Source organism: Triturus cristatus, chromosome 6, assembly GCF_964204655.1.
Source record: "Triturus cristatus chromosome 6, aTriCri1.1, whole genome shotgun sequence".
Lineage (NCBI taxonomy): Eukaryota > Metazoa > Chordata > Amphibia > Caudata > Salamandridae > Triturus > Triturus cristatus.
The window spans coordinates 599,887,789-599,901,684 of record NC_140589.1 but is presented as its reverse complement, the minus strand read 5'-3'; the positions used below and the strand labels follow the sequence as shown (position 1 = coordinate 599,901,684).

The following is a 13,896-nucleotide window of genomic DNA, read 5'->3' as shown; positions in this document are numbered from 1 at the left end:
ATTGGGCACATTCACTTCACACCATTGCTCCCAATCAGGTGTAGGGTAGGCGTCAACAACCTGGTCCTGAAGAACTGCCTAAGATCCTGTTGGCCATAAGGCATGAAACATGTTGACCCTACATCACATATCTTAAAGCTGTCTGGGTACATTGGCTCCTGTGACCGCTCCTGTGCCTTTACTCCTGTCAAGGGGACCATCTTAATAAAGCAGATTTTGATATCCTTAGACTATTTTAAATCACTTACTACACCACCCTACACTTACATCCTCACTTGCAATCATCATTACAGCAAAAATCAGAAGATCTCAGATAAAAAGCCCCCTTGAGGGGTCCAGTAGGCAATGCAGCCCCGGCCCAATGAGGAGCAGCCAAATGATGAAGAATGACACCCACCTGGGTGTGTGAGGGCAATCACTACTGATCACTCAAATCCAGCTGATCAGCTCCTCAGTCCCGAACATCAACTTCACGACTTCTCTCCTTTCTTCTATCATTCCTGGAGGAACAGAATCCCTCATTTGCATAATTAGTTTTAGATCAACAGCAAAGAGAACCATATTTTTAATCTTTTGTACAAAGAAAGGCTTTTAAATCGTGAAAGTAATGGTATTCTTATTTGAGTGCTTTGTGTGATACTGATGTACGCGACTATAAGATATTTAGTGCGAGGAACATGTTCTGAACAAAGAAAATAATATCTGGAACTTTAGTACTTTTATTATTCAATAACATACGTGTATTGATATGCATTTTCTTTATTAAGAATCTTTGTCGGAAATATTGTTGCATTGGAAGTGGCAGGCAGTACATAAGAGCTTGGTAGTAGATGGTGAGATACATTCAGTTGATTTGGGTGATGGTACAATTAGACAAATGCTTAACAGGATCCTCACCTAAGAGCCTATTGCAATAGTCCACTTCTAGTCTGCAGATGAAAGGACAGAGGAATGATGATTCCAGGAGCTCATTGGATGCATATCTAATGAAGTGGACCAGGTGCCTCATGAGGTTCTGTTTGACAGTATATGTGGGATGCCCGGTGACATGAGGGTGAGGGTGTTCCAGTGGTTTCCGGATGTAAGACTGCAGCCTTTTCAGGACAGAATATCAGTGAAGGTATTGAGATTCACCAAACTACCAACCATACAGAAATTGTTCATACACAACTTTTGATATACACCGAAACACCTGTAAACCCGTTTCTGCCGAAATGCTAAGAGTAGCGTTCAAATCAGAAATTAAGTATGTATAAGAATAAGTAGATAGTGTGTATAGCTGAATTTAGAAATTTCAAGCAGCTTACTATTCTGACAGCCTAAACATTTTTGAATCTATGTTTTTTTGCAGTCAGTGTTTTTTCCGTCTATGTTTCAAGTTTGAAATATTGGGCAATATCAAGAATACATGTTTGTATTAAGCGTTCAACATAATTATTTGGATTTTCCTTTCTAAACATTTTTTTAAATGTCTTTCCCCAGATTATCCTTCATTCTATGCATAAATATCAACCCCGTGTCCACGTCATTCGCAAAGACTGTGGTGAGGACCTTTCGCCTGTCAAGCCTATTCCTTCAAAAGAAGGCGTCAAGGCCTTTTCCTTCTCTGAAACCATTTTTACCACTGTAACTGCATACCAGAACCAACAGGTAACTATTTTCTTTTTCTGCATTGCTTCAGAAGATTCCAATATGAATACAATCCAAATTCTATTAAATTGTGTGTAGAAGGAATGATTTTCAAAAGTGCATATGTTTTTAGTACTAGTAAACCTGTTCTACACTACTTCAGGACTAGATTGTACTGTGAGAGTGGTAAATCTCAAAGTACCTCATTTATGCTTTGAGTTTCATGTACAGAGGTTGATCAGTGATGGTGTATTCTTGAAGGATGCTGTGGATATAGATTCCCAAATATAGATTAAAACTAAATATCATTGAACAGTTTTATTTTCCAGTCTAGGTTATATCATTGTAAACAAAGCATACGACTTTTAGTCGCTATTTTGTTCCATAGTTTACTAATATATGATAGCTTCAGAGTTAAATATGTTTGCAACAAATTCGGGATCAATCTGGTTTCTCCTATTTAGTTGCAGTCTGTACTGTACTGTGCATACCTTTATACTGAGAACAATGGTGTTTTAAAATCACTTAGGTAGTATGGACATTGTGTGTCTGCTCTGCGTAAACACCTTGGAAAACTTTGCAAGGTATTTTTGAGTCGTACACATGTTTAGTCAGTGTATGCTCACTTCAGTCAATCCAACGCCGCTCCACGGTCTCAAGGCTCGATGTTAGGTGTTTTTGGGTATATCACAAGAAAAGGATAAGTGCTGGGGCTATGCAGAAACATACAAAGTAAAACAATCTCAGGGTCAATGTGGCACACTCCATGGTAAAATGTTGTTTAGCTCCATACAAAGGGGAGTGCGGTCTTCTGGCAGGTGATAAAACCCTTGCAGTCTGATTGTCAGTGGGAGGCTGATAACAGAGAAAGTCAGTAAAGGCCTGTAAACTTCCTAACCACAGAAACAATGAGGGTATAGACCACAGGGGATGAAGAGGAAACCCATTGAAAGATACTGGTTTACTCCAAATGCTCTTGAGCTCCTATCTCATCCTCACAAAAGCAACGGTTCTCTCACTTTGAAAACTGTGAGAGCTTTGTGAAAGGACCATCTCCTTGTTCTTATGTGCTATACGTATGACTGGGCAACAACAGCAACATGCCGACCTCAGATGGCCTCTAACTGAAAATGAGCAGGTTTTCACGGTAAGACCAAGGAGTTGCCGAGGCTTAGTTTTTCTTGCGGTGAGTTGGAGAAGGTCCTCAGTATGCAGTCTACCTCCTTGTCCTCAAGCATTCTCCCTCATTCCTATAGGCTTTCCCTGACTCTTTAAAATAGGCCAATAATTAAGTTATGCCCCTAGTCTAGTCATTTCTTGAGTATTTGTACACAGAATTCTTGTTTAGACAGAAATTGTGAGCTAATATTCTAGCTGATTTCCAAAGTTCATCACAGCTGGTAAAAAAATAACCAGCCCCTCAGGTCTTATGCAGCACATGCTCACTCAGAGCATAGAAACCAAACCTTCATTGCATCTTCCTTCCTGTGCATCCAGATGCAATGGTAACCACACATCTCATAACCTATATTGTGCCAGAATCCATAGTGATGGCCAACATTCCAATATACTTTGTAGGGATGTACACTCACTCCAGAAGAGTTCAATTAATCAGAAGCTGTTCCTAGGGCTGAAGATCATCTTCCTGAGTGAGGGTACATGATACAGGGGATGGCAACATGGTACATTGCTTAATTAAAGGTGAACAAATGTCCACAGCCTTCACCGCTGTCTTTGCTGCAGTACTGATTCTCTCAGGACACCAGCCGATCTGCTTGAACTTGCTCAAACCAGCTGGTTGAAATCACCCACTCTCTGCTCTTTTCAAGTGTTTTGCCATTCTAACGAGTTTCACAGCTACATGGCTCAAATGGCATGTGCCAGGGGCAGAAGGAGTAGCACAGGGTCCTGCTTGGGGTCAACCAGGAGATAGCTACCAGAAAGAGTTACAGTTATCTCTATGGCGTCCCACAAACTATGGCTATACACACATTACAAGTAATCACAATGCACTACATATATCTTGCACTCACATGACAGTTAAGGACTCCAATCATAACAAATTGTCTTTATTTACTAGAGAGGCTTGATGGCAGCACCTTAAAATAGGATAAAGCTAAAAAGGCCTAAATCCAACAACTAATGCAAATGGTCTACCACATGTTGAATGAAGGTATTGTTATCGCGAGATTAAGGAGAACATTGTTTTCTTCATCACAAAGGGGAGTTTATGGCTGGAGTAATTCTCTTAAAGTTTCTAGGATGGAAAAGAGTGAGATATAATTTTGTGAATGCTCTTAAATGAACATGTGTGGGTACAGGTGTAATCACAGCTAGTAAGGTTAATTTCACACCTCAATTGTGCTATTTACTACTGTTGATTTCTCCACACTCATGACAGAGAAATCAATAGTAGTAAAGCCATTTACAACTACCTGGAAACCTTTTTAGGTTGAGCATTTGAGGTCTCTTGTATATACTTTATTATATACTTCCTTGTGGGCTTACAGCCAGCCCACTACTTTTCATTTGTTTGTTTCAGTGTCCTTTAAAAATCCTTCTCTTTGTCCCTCCTTTTAGACTTTCTATTTCATCCCATGTAGCAGAAACCAAGGACTGTATCATTATGATTTGGTTGTTCATCTGTTGTTTGGGGGGCTATTTTTTCTTGGCTTCCTGCTCATGGTACTGTTTGCCTGTGTTCAGCATTCTCCAGTAGCTACTTGCATTTGTAATGTAGCATTCATCCCTCCCACTTCCTTCCATGTTTGCATGCCTACCCCCACCTACCTTGTTCAGACACCGCTGTTTGTTCACACTCGCGCGCTCTTCAGCTGCTTTCTCTGTTCTCTCTTGCTCACACATTTTCTAAATGGGGGTGGCTACCACTGAGGGTAAATTGATAACCGATCACAATTAATCTTGAACCAATTTTGCACTGAAATTTAACCTTGCTGCACAGTGGAATGGATGACATTTTAAGATATTGTGCTCTGCATTATGGTTAATGATTTATTTTAGGAGCTAAGTGAGCATTCTAGTTGTTTTAACCCAAACCTAGCTGCAGCTGTGATGTTTGGTGCATGACCCATAGATGAAAAGCTTGTCAGGGATTGGAGGACTTGGTCTCTCATCATGCTTGGCTGTTTAACTCTTGCCGGTCACCTACAGTTTACTGTTGTATACCCAGCATGTGCAGTGGCAGTGATGGTGACAATAGGAGCAGCCGGATGTGAAATGTGGCTCGAGTGTGCCCAAGCTTGGTTGCATGGTACCTGCATCGCACCAACCGTGTGCTGTAAGTGAGGTAGGCATTGGCTCTGTTGTACTAGCAACGATGGTTGAGTACGAAGCGGTTGTGTCCGTCGAAGCATTTTGAAGACAGTTATCAGAGCATGTGAACACTGCCAACCAGTGGATTAGCACTGCCGATTTTGTTATGGCTACCATTGAATGGTACGAGGTAGACCTATCATATCTCTCTGCTGAGGTGAAACTTGCAGACCTACTTCACCACGTGATTTCTAAAGCGGTATTCAGCTGTTGCTTTAATATATCTCATTAAGCATTAAATGCATACAAGTATCTAAAACTTGGGTTTTAATTATGATTTAAAATTAGGTTTTTTCTCTTGACCATCAGGAGTGTGTGATCTTGGGCTTTTCTCCATGTCCCTCCCATCTCTTACTTGGCACGTTTGGTGTACTTTCAAGCTGGCTAAGTGCTGTTGTGAAGCATTTTATGCACACACTGTCTTTACATTGGCTGGCTGTAAAACCTATGTGTTGTGTGTATGGGCTATGTAAATAGGCACACATTTAGATCATTGTACTTACACTGATTTTACAAGAAATCTGAGTTCTACCCACTGTGTTTGCAAACTGTCTTGAAATACAAAGTTTACTGCAAGCGATGTAGTCATTTTATGATCGAACAAAGCAAAAACCAAAGGAAATGATGGACGGAGTGTTGAACATTGCAAGCACTCACCCCCAGTCAACTGATCTGGGTTTAATCCATCACTGTCCTTTAGCTCACTCTGCCACCCCAGTTCAGACATGGCCATATGCACATCAGTCTGACCCTGTGCCTCATGGGAACAGTCCAGCCCGAACTACCAAGCCATGTCCACCCTGGACCGGAAACAAGCTTCCTAGGACCGGTTTCTGGCATTTCAACCGTCTTCAGCCAGGCTTGCTTGACTCCAGTGGCAAAGTGAGCAAGAGACTCACATCTGAGCATACCCTGCCAACTTATGGCGAACAAAGCAAAACCAAAGGGAATGATGGACGGAGTGTCGAACATTGCAAGCACTCACCCCCAGTCAACTGATCTGGGTTTAATCCATCACCATTCTTTAGCCCACTCTGCCACCCCAGTTCAGACATGGCCATATGCAAATCAGTCTGACCCTGTGCCTCATGGGAACAGTCCAGCCCAAACTGCCAAGCCATGTCTTCCCTGGACCGGAAACAAGCTTCCTAGGACCGGTTTCTGGCATTTCAGCCGTCTTCAGCCATGCTTGCTTGAATCCAGTGGCAAAGTGAGCAAGGGACTCACGTCTGAGCATACCCTGCCAACTTATGGCAAACAAAGCCTTTGGTTTTTGCTTTGTTCGCCATGAGTTGGCAGGGTATGCTCAGACGTGAGTCCCTTGCTCACTTTGCCACTGGATTCAAGCAAGCCTATAAACATATGGCCATATGACTGGGGGTGAGTGCTTGCAATGTTCAACACTCCGTCCATCATTTCCTTTGGTTTTTGCTTTGTTCGCCATAAGTTGGCAGGGTATGCTCAGACGTGAGTCCCTTGCTCACTTTGCCACTGGATTCAAGCAAGCCTGGCTGAAGACGGCTGAAATGCCAGAAACCGGTCCTAGGAAGCTTGTTTCCGGTCCAGGGAAGACATGGCTTGGCACTTCGGGCTGGACTGTTCCCATGAGGCACAGGGTCAGACTGATTTGCATATGGCCATGTCTGAACTGGGGTGGCAGAGTGGGCTAAAGAACGGTGATGGATTAAACCCAGATCAGTTGACTGGGAGTGAGTGCTTACAATGTTCGACACTCCGTCCATCCTTTTCCCTTGGTTTTTGCGTCATTTTATGATCGCAATTTATTGATGTGTAATTTATTGGCTGCTGAGTGAGAGTGGGGAGAATGATTGGCCATGTGGTATTCGGGTGATCGTGCCAGTTCTCTCTTTTTATTACCTGGGGGCTTCTGGGCACCTGAGAGTAGGCAGGTAACAGCCATGTAAGTTGAATTCTCACTGGTCTAAGTAGGCCCACCATATCACTGTGGGATTTAAACTCCTTGGATCGTTAATGTATAAAGGGGGGTAACTCGTACACAGTTTGACCGGGGTTGTAGGGGAAGTAGCTCTGGTGTCGGGTGAGAATAAAGGAAAGGGGAGGAACTGGTTAGGGTTGTCACCTGCCTCTATTTCATCAGCCAATGCTCTCTCGTCATGGACTTTTCTTTGACAATCTAACATATTCTGGGAGTCATAGTCTTTGTTCAACTGCGGTGCGCAGTACTGAATGTGTCAGGTTAACCTCACTTTGTAAAAGGAAAGCCTAGACGTGTCTTAATGGGTGGCTCACAGGGACAGAGATGTCAGGTTTAGAAATATCTGTTATTAGATCCAGGTTTTCTGTATTAACTGGTGCCCTGCGCACTGAGTCCCTGTAGGTTCTGCATTGTGGAGCACGGCTGCCTGTGAATTATTGATCCCTGGGATCCCATTACCATGTTTTCACTATGGCAGGATGAGGCTCCCAGTGGTTGCTGGTACGGTACGGGGGTGGGCGTCTCTCCACTATCTCTCCCACATCATGTCTGTAATAAGTAGTCTCCCACGTATATGAAGGATAAAGATGTCTTCTTTATTTTCAAGTGACATCAAGCAAGCGTCCCAGCCACTAACCGCTCCAGCAACTGTCTCCAACCAGAACCTCCCAGCCTACCGCTTCGTACATTCTACATTCCAGATTCTACATCGTCAATAACATCAGTCATAGGATTACCACACACCTCCCCCCGAACATAACCAAAAAAAAACAACAAGAGAAAGGAAGCCCCAAAAAAACACAACATTATTCACAAACATAATCCTTGAGCTTAGCAGGAATGGAACAGGCACGAGAACTCCTACGCAGAGGAGATGAAAGCTGGACAGGGGGAGACAGTCGATCAGGAGAATCAGTAGGGGTGACATTACGTACAGGAGCAATTCTATTGAGATTCCAAATACGTCCATCATCAAGCCTCACAGCATTCTTAAAAAATTTAACCACTTTGTGAGGCATAGAGAATTTGTTACCCCCACTCTTTTGTGGAGACTTCACCCTTACAGTGTCCCCAACATTAACTAATGTACGAGCAACTGCATGTCTGACATCAAAATTCGCCTTCATCTTGATAGACTTGTTGTCTTGACGAATCCTCCACTGAGGATCCTCAGGAAAACAAATATCAGAACCATTGCCTCTCATCCAAGATTGGTATAGTTGAGTGTTAGGAGTACTCCCTCTAAACAACTCAAAGGGAACCTTTTCTGTAGTGGAATGAGGAGTTAAACGATACGCTAAGACTTTCTTTTGGATAGCATTCTTCCAGTCATGCCCTAATTCCTTAGCAGATTGTATCGCTTCCTTCAAAACACGGTTGAACCTTTCAACCATCCCGTTGCATTCAGGATGATAGAGGGAACATTTCCTATGAACAATGCCCCTTTTTCCCAGAAAGTCTTCCATCTCCTTTGAGACAAGTTGCACACCATTATCACTTAACAAAGTTTCGGGAAGGCCCTCTCTGCAAAATACCTCTTCCAAGAATTTAATTACATCTTTAGTTTCAGAGCTTTGAGTGATTTTTACCTCTGGCCATCTGGAGTACATGTCAACAAGAACCAAAACAAAAACTTGCCCAGAGTTGGAATGAATTGGTCCCAGCAGGTCTAAAGCAACGTCCTGCCAACACCTAGACGGAGGATCACGAATAATCATGGGTTGAGTTCTCGTTTTGCAACCCTTGTCGGACACTCTACACTCCAAGCACTCCCTAACCATTCTCTCTACAATAATATCTACCCCAGGCCACCAGAAGTGCATCCGAACCCTTTCCTTAGTCTTTGAAATACCTTGGTGACCATCGTGTGCAAGACGAACAATCTTTTCTTGCAAAGAACTAGGTGGAACTAGACGAGAGCCACGCCATACGAGATCTTTGTGCAGGGAGAGTTCATGTCGCACATTCCAAAATTTTTTAGCATCTTCAGATAAAAATCTAATGCCTGTCCAACCGTTAGACACAAATTGACACACTTCACGTAAGGTCTCGTCATTCTTTAACGAGTCCCGCCACTCTAACTCTGAAACAACCCCTTCAACAATCTCACACACCTTGAATGTGTCAAATTCCCAACAGTCTTCAGAGTTGCCTAACCCATGGACTACCGGTACTAACCGTGATAAGCAGTCAGCGACTTTGTTGTCAACACCAGGGATGTATTTGACAAGAAAGTCGAAATCTTGCAAAGCAATGATCCACTTGCAGATTCTTGAAGAAACTGCATTTAGATCTTTCTTCAATTTGACATTCAGCTGTCCAACTGAATCTTACACCCTTTTTAAGGAGTGATCTGAGAGCATGAGTGCGAGTTGCGAAATGGGGTAAAAATGTATTATAGTACTCAGCCATACCTAGGAAGGTCACAAGTTCCTCAAGCGATTGGGGAACAGGCAAGTTACTGATGGTCTTGACTAAACTTTCCATAGCTTTAACACCATCAGAAGTCAACTTGTGCCCAAGGTACTCTATTTCACTAAGGTTGAATCTACATTTATTTTCGCGTAGCGTCAACCCTCTCTTGCTAAAGCGTTCAAGGACACTCCTAAGTCTTGAATCGTGTTCAACTTGTGAAGAGCCATGGATCAGCACGTCGTCTTGGTAGATTTTAACCCCCTTGATGTCTTTTAGCACATCTTCCATGACTCTCTGAAAAACAGAGGCGGCAGAGACGAGCCCAAATGGAAGGCGGGTGAATTTGAAAGTCCCGAACGGGGTGACGAAGGCCGTCAGATCCATGGATTTAGGGTCAATTCTTACCTGATGGTAAGCAGCACGCAAATCTAGAGTGGAGAACACACATGAGTTTTCTAACTGTGTGAGCATTTCGGCAATGTTGGGGAGAGGATATTTGTCTGCAACCACAGCACGGTTAAGAGCGCGCAAGTCCACACAAAGGCGCACCTCACCAGAGGCCTTGCGTGCGAGAACGACCGGAGCCAACCATTGGCAAGCCTCGGTCTCAACAATAATGCCATCGCGTTTTAATTTGTCAAGTTCGAGATGCATGGCATCTCTCATAGCAAAGGGGACATTCCGTACCTTGCAGGAAACGGGACATGAACCCGGCTTTAAAACAATTTTATGAACATAATTTGAAAGACAGCCTAGTCTCTCATTAAAGACTTCAGGAAATTCAGATTGTAAATCTGTCTTGAAGTTATCGGCACAAATGTTTTTTTTATCATGAACCTCTACACTCCTAATGTTTTTTGAGATAACAGAATCTTTTAAATCTCTGAGAACAATACAAGGATCTGCTCCAGGAACTAGAGAAACTCCTAAATCAGCTTGGTGAAACCAACTGATGATACTGTCACCGCGACATGAAATGTATATTTTCCCAGCTGTTAACCTCTGTTTGTATTCTATACTACCCAGAAAATTACCAACTAGTTTTTTGGTTTGTCCCCCATATGCTAATGGTTTAATGTCAGGTTTTTGTACTTCTACTTTACCTTTAAGCATCAAATCAAAGAAATCTTTTGGTATAAGGGAAATCTTGGCGCCAGAATCAAATAACATTCTAATGTTGCAATCATTCACAAGAACACAGTCTACAGGACCCTTGTACTTATTGGCAACACTAGGAGAGATTATTTCCCCACAATTTAAATCCCCATTTTCACTCTCAGAGTCAACATCGTCAAAAAAAAAATCTTTAACACGTTTGCTTGACTTAGGTTTCTTGGACCTACACGCTTTAGACACATGACCAATTTTTCCACAGATGTGACATTTGGATGAAAGTGCTGGACACGATCTGTCATTGGCTAGATGACCATACTGATCGCAACGAAAACACCTGATTCTATTGTCTTCTTTCCACCTGGAGTTGGATGAAAAGTAATTGACAGGTCGGCCCTTGCTGTCTGGGTCACTGCTCCTTGAAGAAGAGTTTGAAGTGGACTGCTTTTGAACACTTTTGTTGATCGATTGGACTTTTTCTTGACACTTCTCATGAGTGTTCTCCTGAGAATGGTTACTTTCCTTCTTTTTGATGACTTCCACGCATGCCACAGAATGTTCGATTCTCTTGGCTAATTTGATGACCTCATCAAGATCAGGATCATCCGTCTGCCAGAGTCTATCTTTTATTTTTTCCACATTGCAACCAAGCATAAATTGATCGCGAATGCGTTCCTCCATCGAACTTTCGAATTTACAAGTAGCACCCAGTTTGCGTAAGGCTGTAATGTAACTTTCAACAGATTCTTCCGATTGTTGAACACGCCTTCCAAAATGGTATCGTTCTAGAATAGTGCTAAGTCTTGGCAGATAATGTTTATCTAGTTTCTTTACCGCAATATCAAATTCATTCAGATTATCAGCTTCATCATCATCAAGGTCTGGCAGATGTTCAAAAACGTCCTGACCCTCAGAGCCCAAGCAATGCAATAGAAGAGCAAACTTTCTTTCTGCGCTTAGAGAGGTCCCACAAACTCTGGCATAATTGAGAAATACCTTTTTCCACTTAGACCAGCGTATAGGGGGGTCTCCGGGATCAGAGAGAAAGAAAGGAGCTGCCGTTACATTCTGCATTTTTTTTTTTTTACAAAAATAAAGTTGACACAAAGACCAGTGATGTTCACTCGCACAGTAACATAATAAATAATGAAGGAAATAAGTTAAAATTGCCCAAGCAACTCGTCTGTGGAGAAATTTAAATAAGATCACTTTTTCACTTTAACATGGACAACAAGGAGAGTCTCGTGTATGGCTGTGTTTATCAGCGGAAAATGACAAACAAGAGGTTGTGTTTGTCAACGCAGAAAAGAGTCATAGGCTGTGCTTGTCAGCGAAGCGTGAAGACAAGCAGTGAAGTAATGGCAGAGTTATTGTTATAACACGGAAGGCACAAGAAAGAGTTTAAAGCTGTGCCTGCCAGCGAGTCATAGGCTGTGCTTGTCAGCGAAGCGTGAAGACAAGCAGTGAAGTAATGGCAGAGTTATTATTATAACACGGAAGGCACAAGAAAGAGTTTAAAGCTGTGCCTGCCAGCGAAGCATGGAGACAGGCAGCGAAGCGATCCTAGAATCGTTGCTAGGATACAGAGTCATTAGCGAGTGTCTCACGACTCGTTTTCCTTCTCACGCCGGTTGTTTCACAGGGGAAGATCTTAAAGGGGATGTTAATCTTCCAAGGAGAAATGTTCTTTAAGCCAAATATTTAATGACCTCCAGTCACATAGAAGACGCCTTTAAGGGCGGGCAGGCGAGCTTGAGTATGACGCTCACAACACAGCGTACGATGTTGAAGATAATGAAACATTACGGACTTTCGGCAAGAGATGGTGCGAAGATCAGAGCATTTACCGGGTAAGTTATGACGATGGGATTGTGTAGATCGATGTTGTCATAACGCTAAAGTCAGGATGAACTCGTGAATGTTTTTTTTCTTTAAATTGTGAGACTTGGAAGTGACGAGGGTATATGAGGAACGCCACGCGATGTAGGCAGAGTCACAGCGTGATGTGTTAGGACGCATAAAGGTTGGATCTCACCTCAGGGAGAAATCTCTTCAGGAAATCGAACGAAACTCGAAGGGTCCATGGAGGGTTTCTCTCTCCTGTCGATCCCGGTCGTCGCCAGTGTAATAAGTAGTCTCCCACGTATATGAAGGATAAAGATGTCTTCTTTATTTTCAAGTAACATCAAGCAAGCGTCCCAGCCACTAACCGCTCCAGCAACTGTCTCCAACCAGAACCTCCCAGCCTACCGCTTCGTACATTCTACATTCCAGATTCTACATCGTCAATAACATCAGTCATAGGATTACCACAATGTCGCCTTCGCACGTCTTCTAGGAAGCACACAGGCTCCCCTGAGCCAATCACAAAGCTGCAATGCAGCGTTGTGGTTGGTAAACACCCAGGCTCCCCATTGCCAATCACAATTCTGCAATGCAGCGTTGTGATTGGTCTGAGTGCTGTGTTTCGGTGCTCAGGCGGGGAATGGGAGCAGGGGCATGTTCTAAGAGCCCAGTATTCACTAACTGCAGGCTTCTGAGCTGAGTTTGAGGAGCTCCACCGTTACAATTTTAATGAATATTGCCACAATTTAAGATGGTAGGATAATAGGAGCTAATAATGTTTAATGAAAATCACCCACAGCATCTATTTCAATAGTGAGCACATTAGACAAGATTACTTTAGTGGGCACCCAATGCATGATTCCAAGCAGTGATCATCTGAGTGCATCAGGTAGAGTTGCCAGAAGAGATGTAAAAAGCGACTTTATCAATTCAGAATGCATCTACATATGTAATACATAACAGCTATAGATGCAATGCTCCTGCTACCAAGATATCAGTTTTAGTAATAAGCATCTTGAACAGCACGTTCTTTTTCACTCAAATATCACCTTTATGAATATTTTGAAAATGCTATAATTTTTCTCCAAACATTAGCTTATGAATTCTGAAATTACAAACATTTTTGCCTTAACTGCCCACTTTTAAATCTTGGTGTACATATATTATTTAAATCAAGCAGACGCTTCTAATTTAGTAGAACTGCCTGAACACAGGAGAGCTATTCATAGTTAGCTGGAGAGCTACCAGTAGCTTACTATCTAATAGTTGGAGAAGCCTGATGTAGATAAACGTCTTCCTTGTCCACTACAGGTTACTGCCAACTCTAAACAGATATGTTTGACTAATCTATCAGCTCAAACACTGGTGATAATGCATGACATTGATGCAGTCGCACAGCACGTCATAGTGCTGTTGGCTTGCATTAAGACACGTGTCTTTTTATCTGTGAAGTAAAAAGCCTTGGAATGTGTCCAGAAATGATTCCTGGGGCAAGTGCATGTGTTCCTGAATCAGACTACATGACCCAGTGTGTAGTAATTGTATAGCTCTTCAATCCCTGGCGGCACAGCACCCAGGATAATCTGCTGCATGGCTAAAGACTT

General features: G+C 42.7%; 1 protein-coding gene across 1 annotated transcript in view; it reads left to right on the top strand.

Moving 5' to 3' along the window:
• TBX18 (T-box transcription factor 18) overlaps positions 1-13,896 on the top strand; it is a 90,510-nt gene that overhangs the window by 41,993 nt on the left and 34,621 nt on the right. The window contains exon 5 of the mRNA XM_085611042.1: positions 1,483-1,650. Coding sequence (XP_085467168.1) covers positions 1,483-1,650 — 168 coding nt within the window. The remainder of the gene's footprint in view (positions 1-1,482; positions 1,651-13,896) is intronic.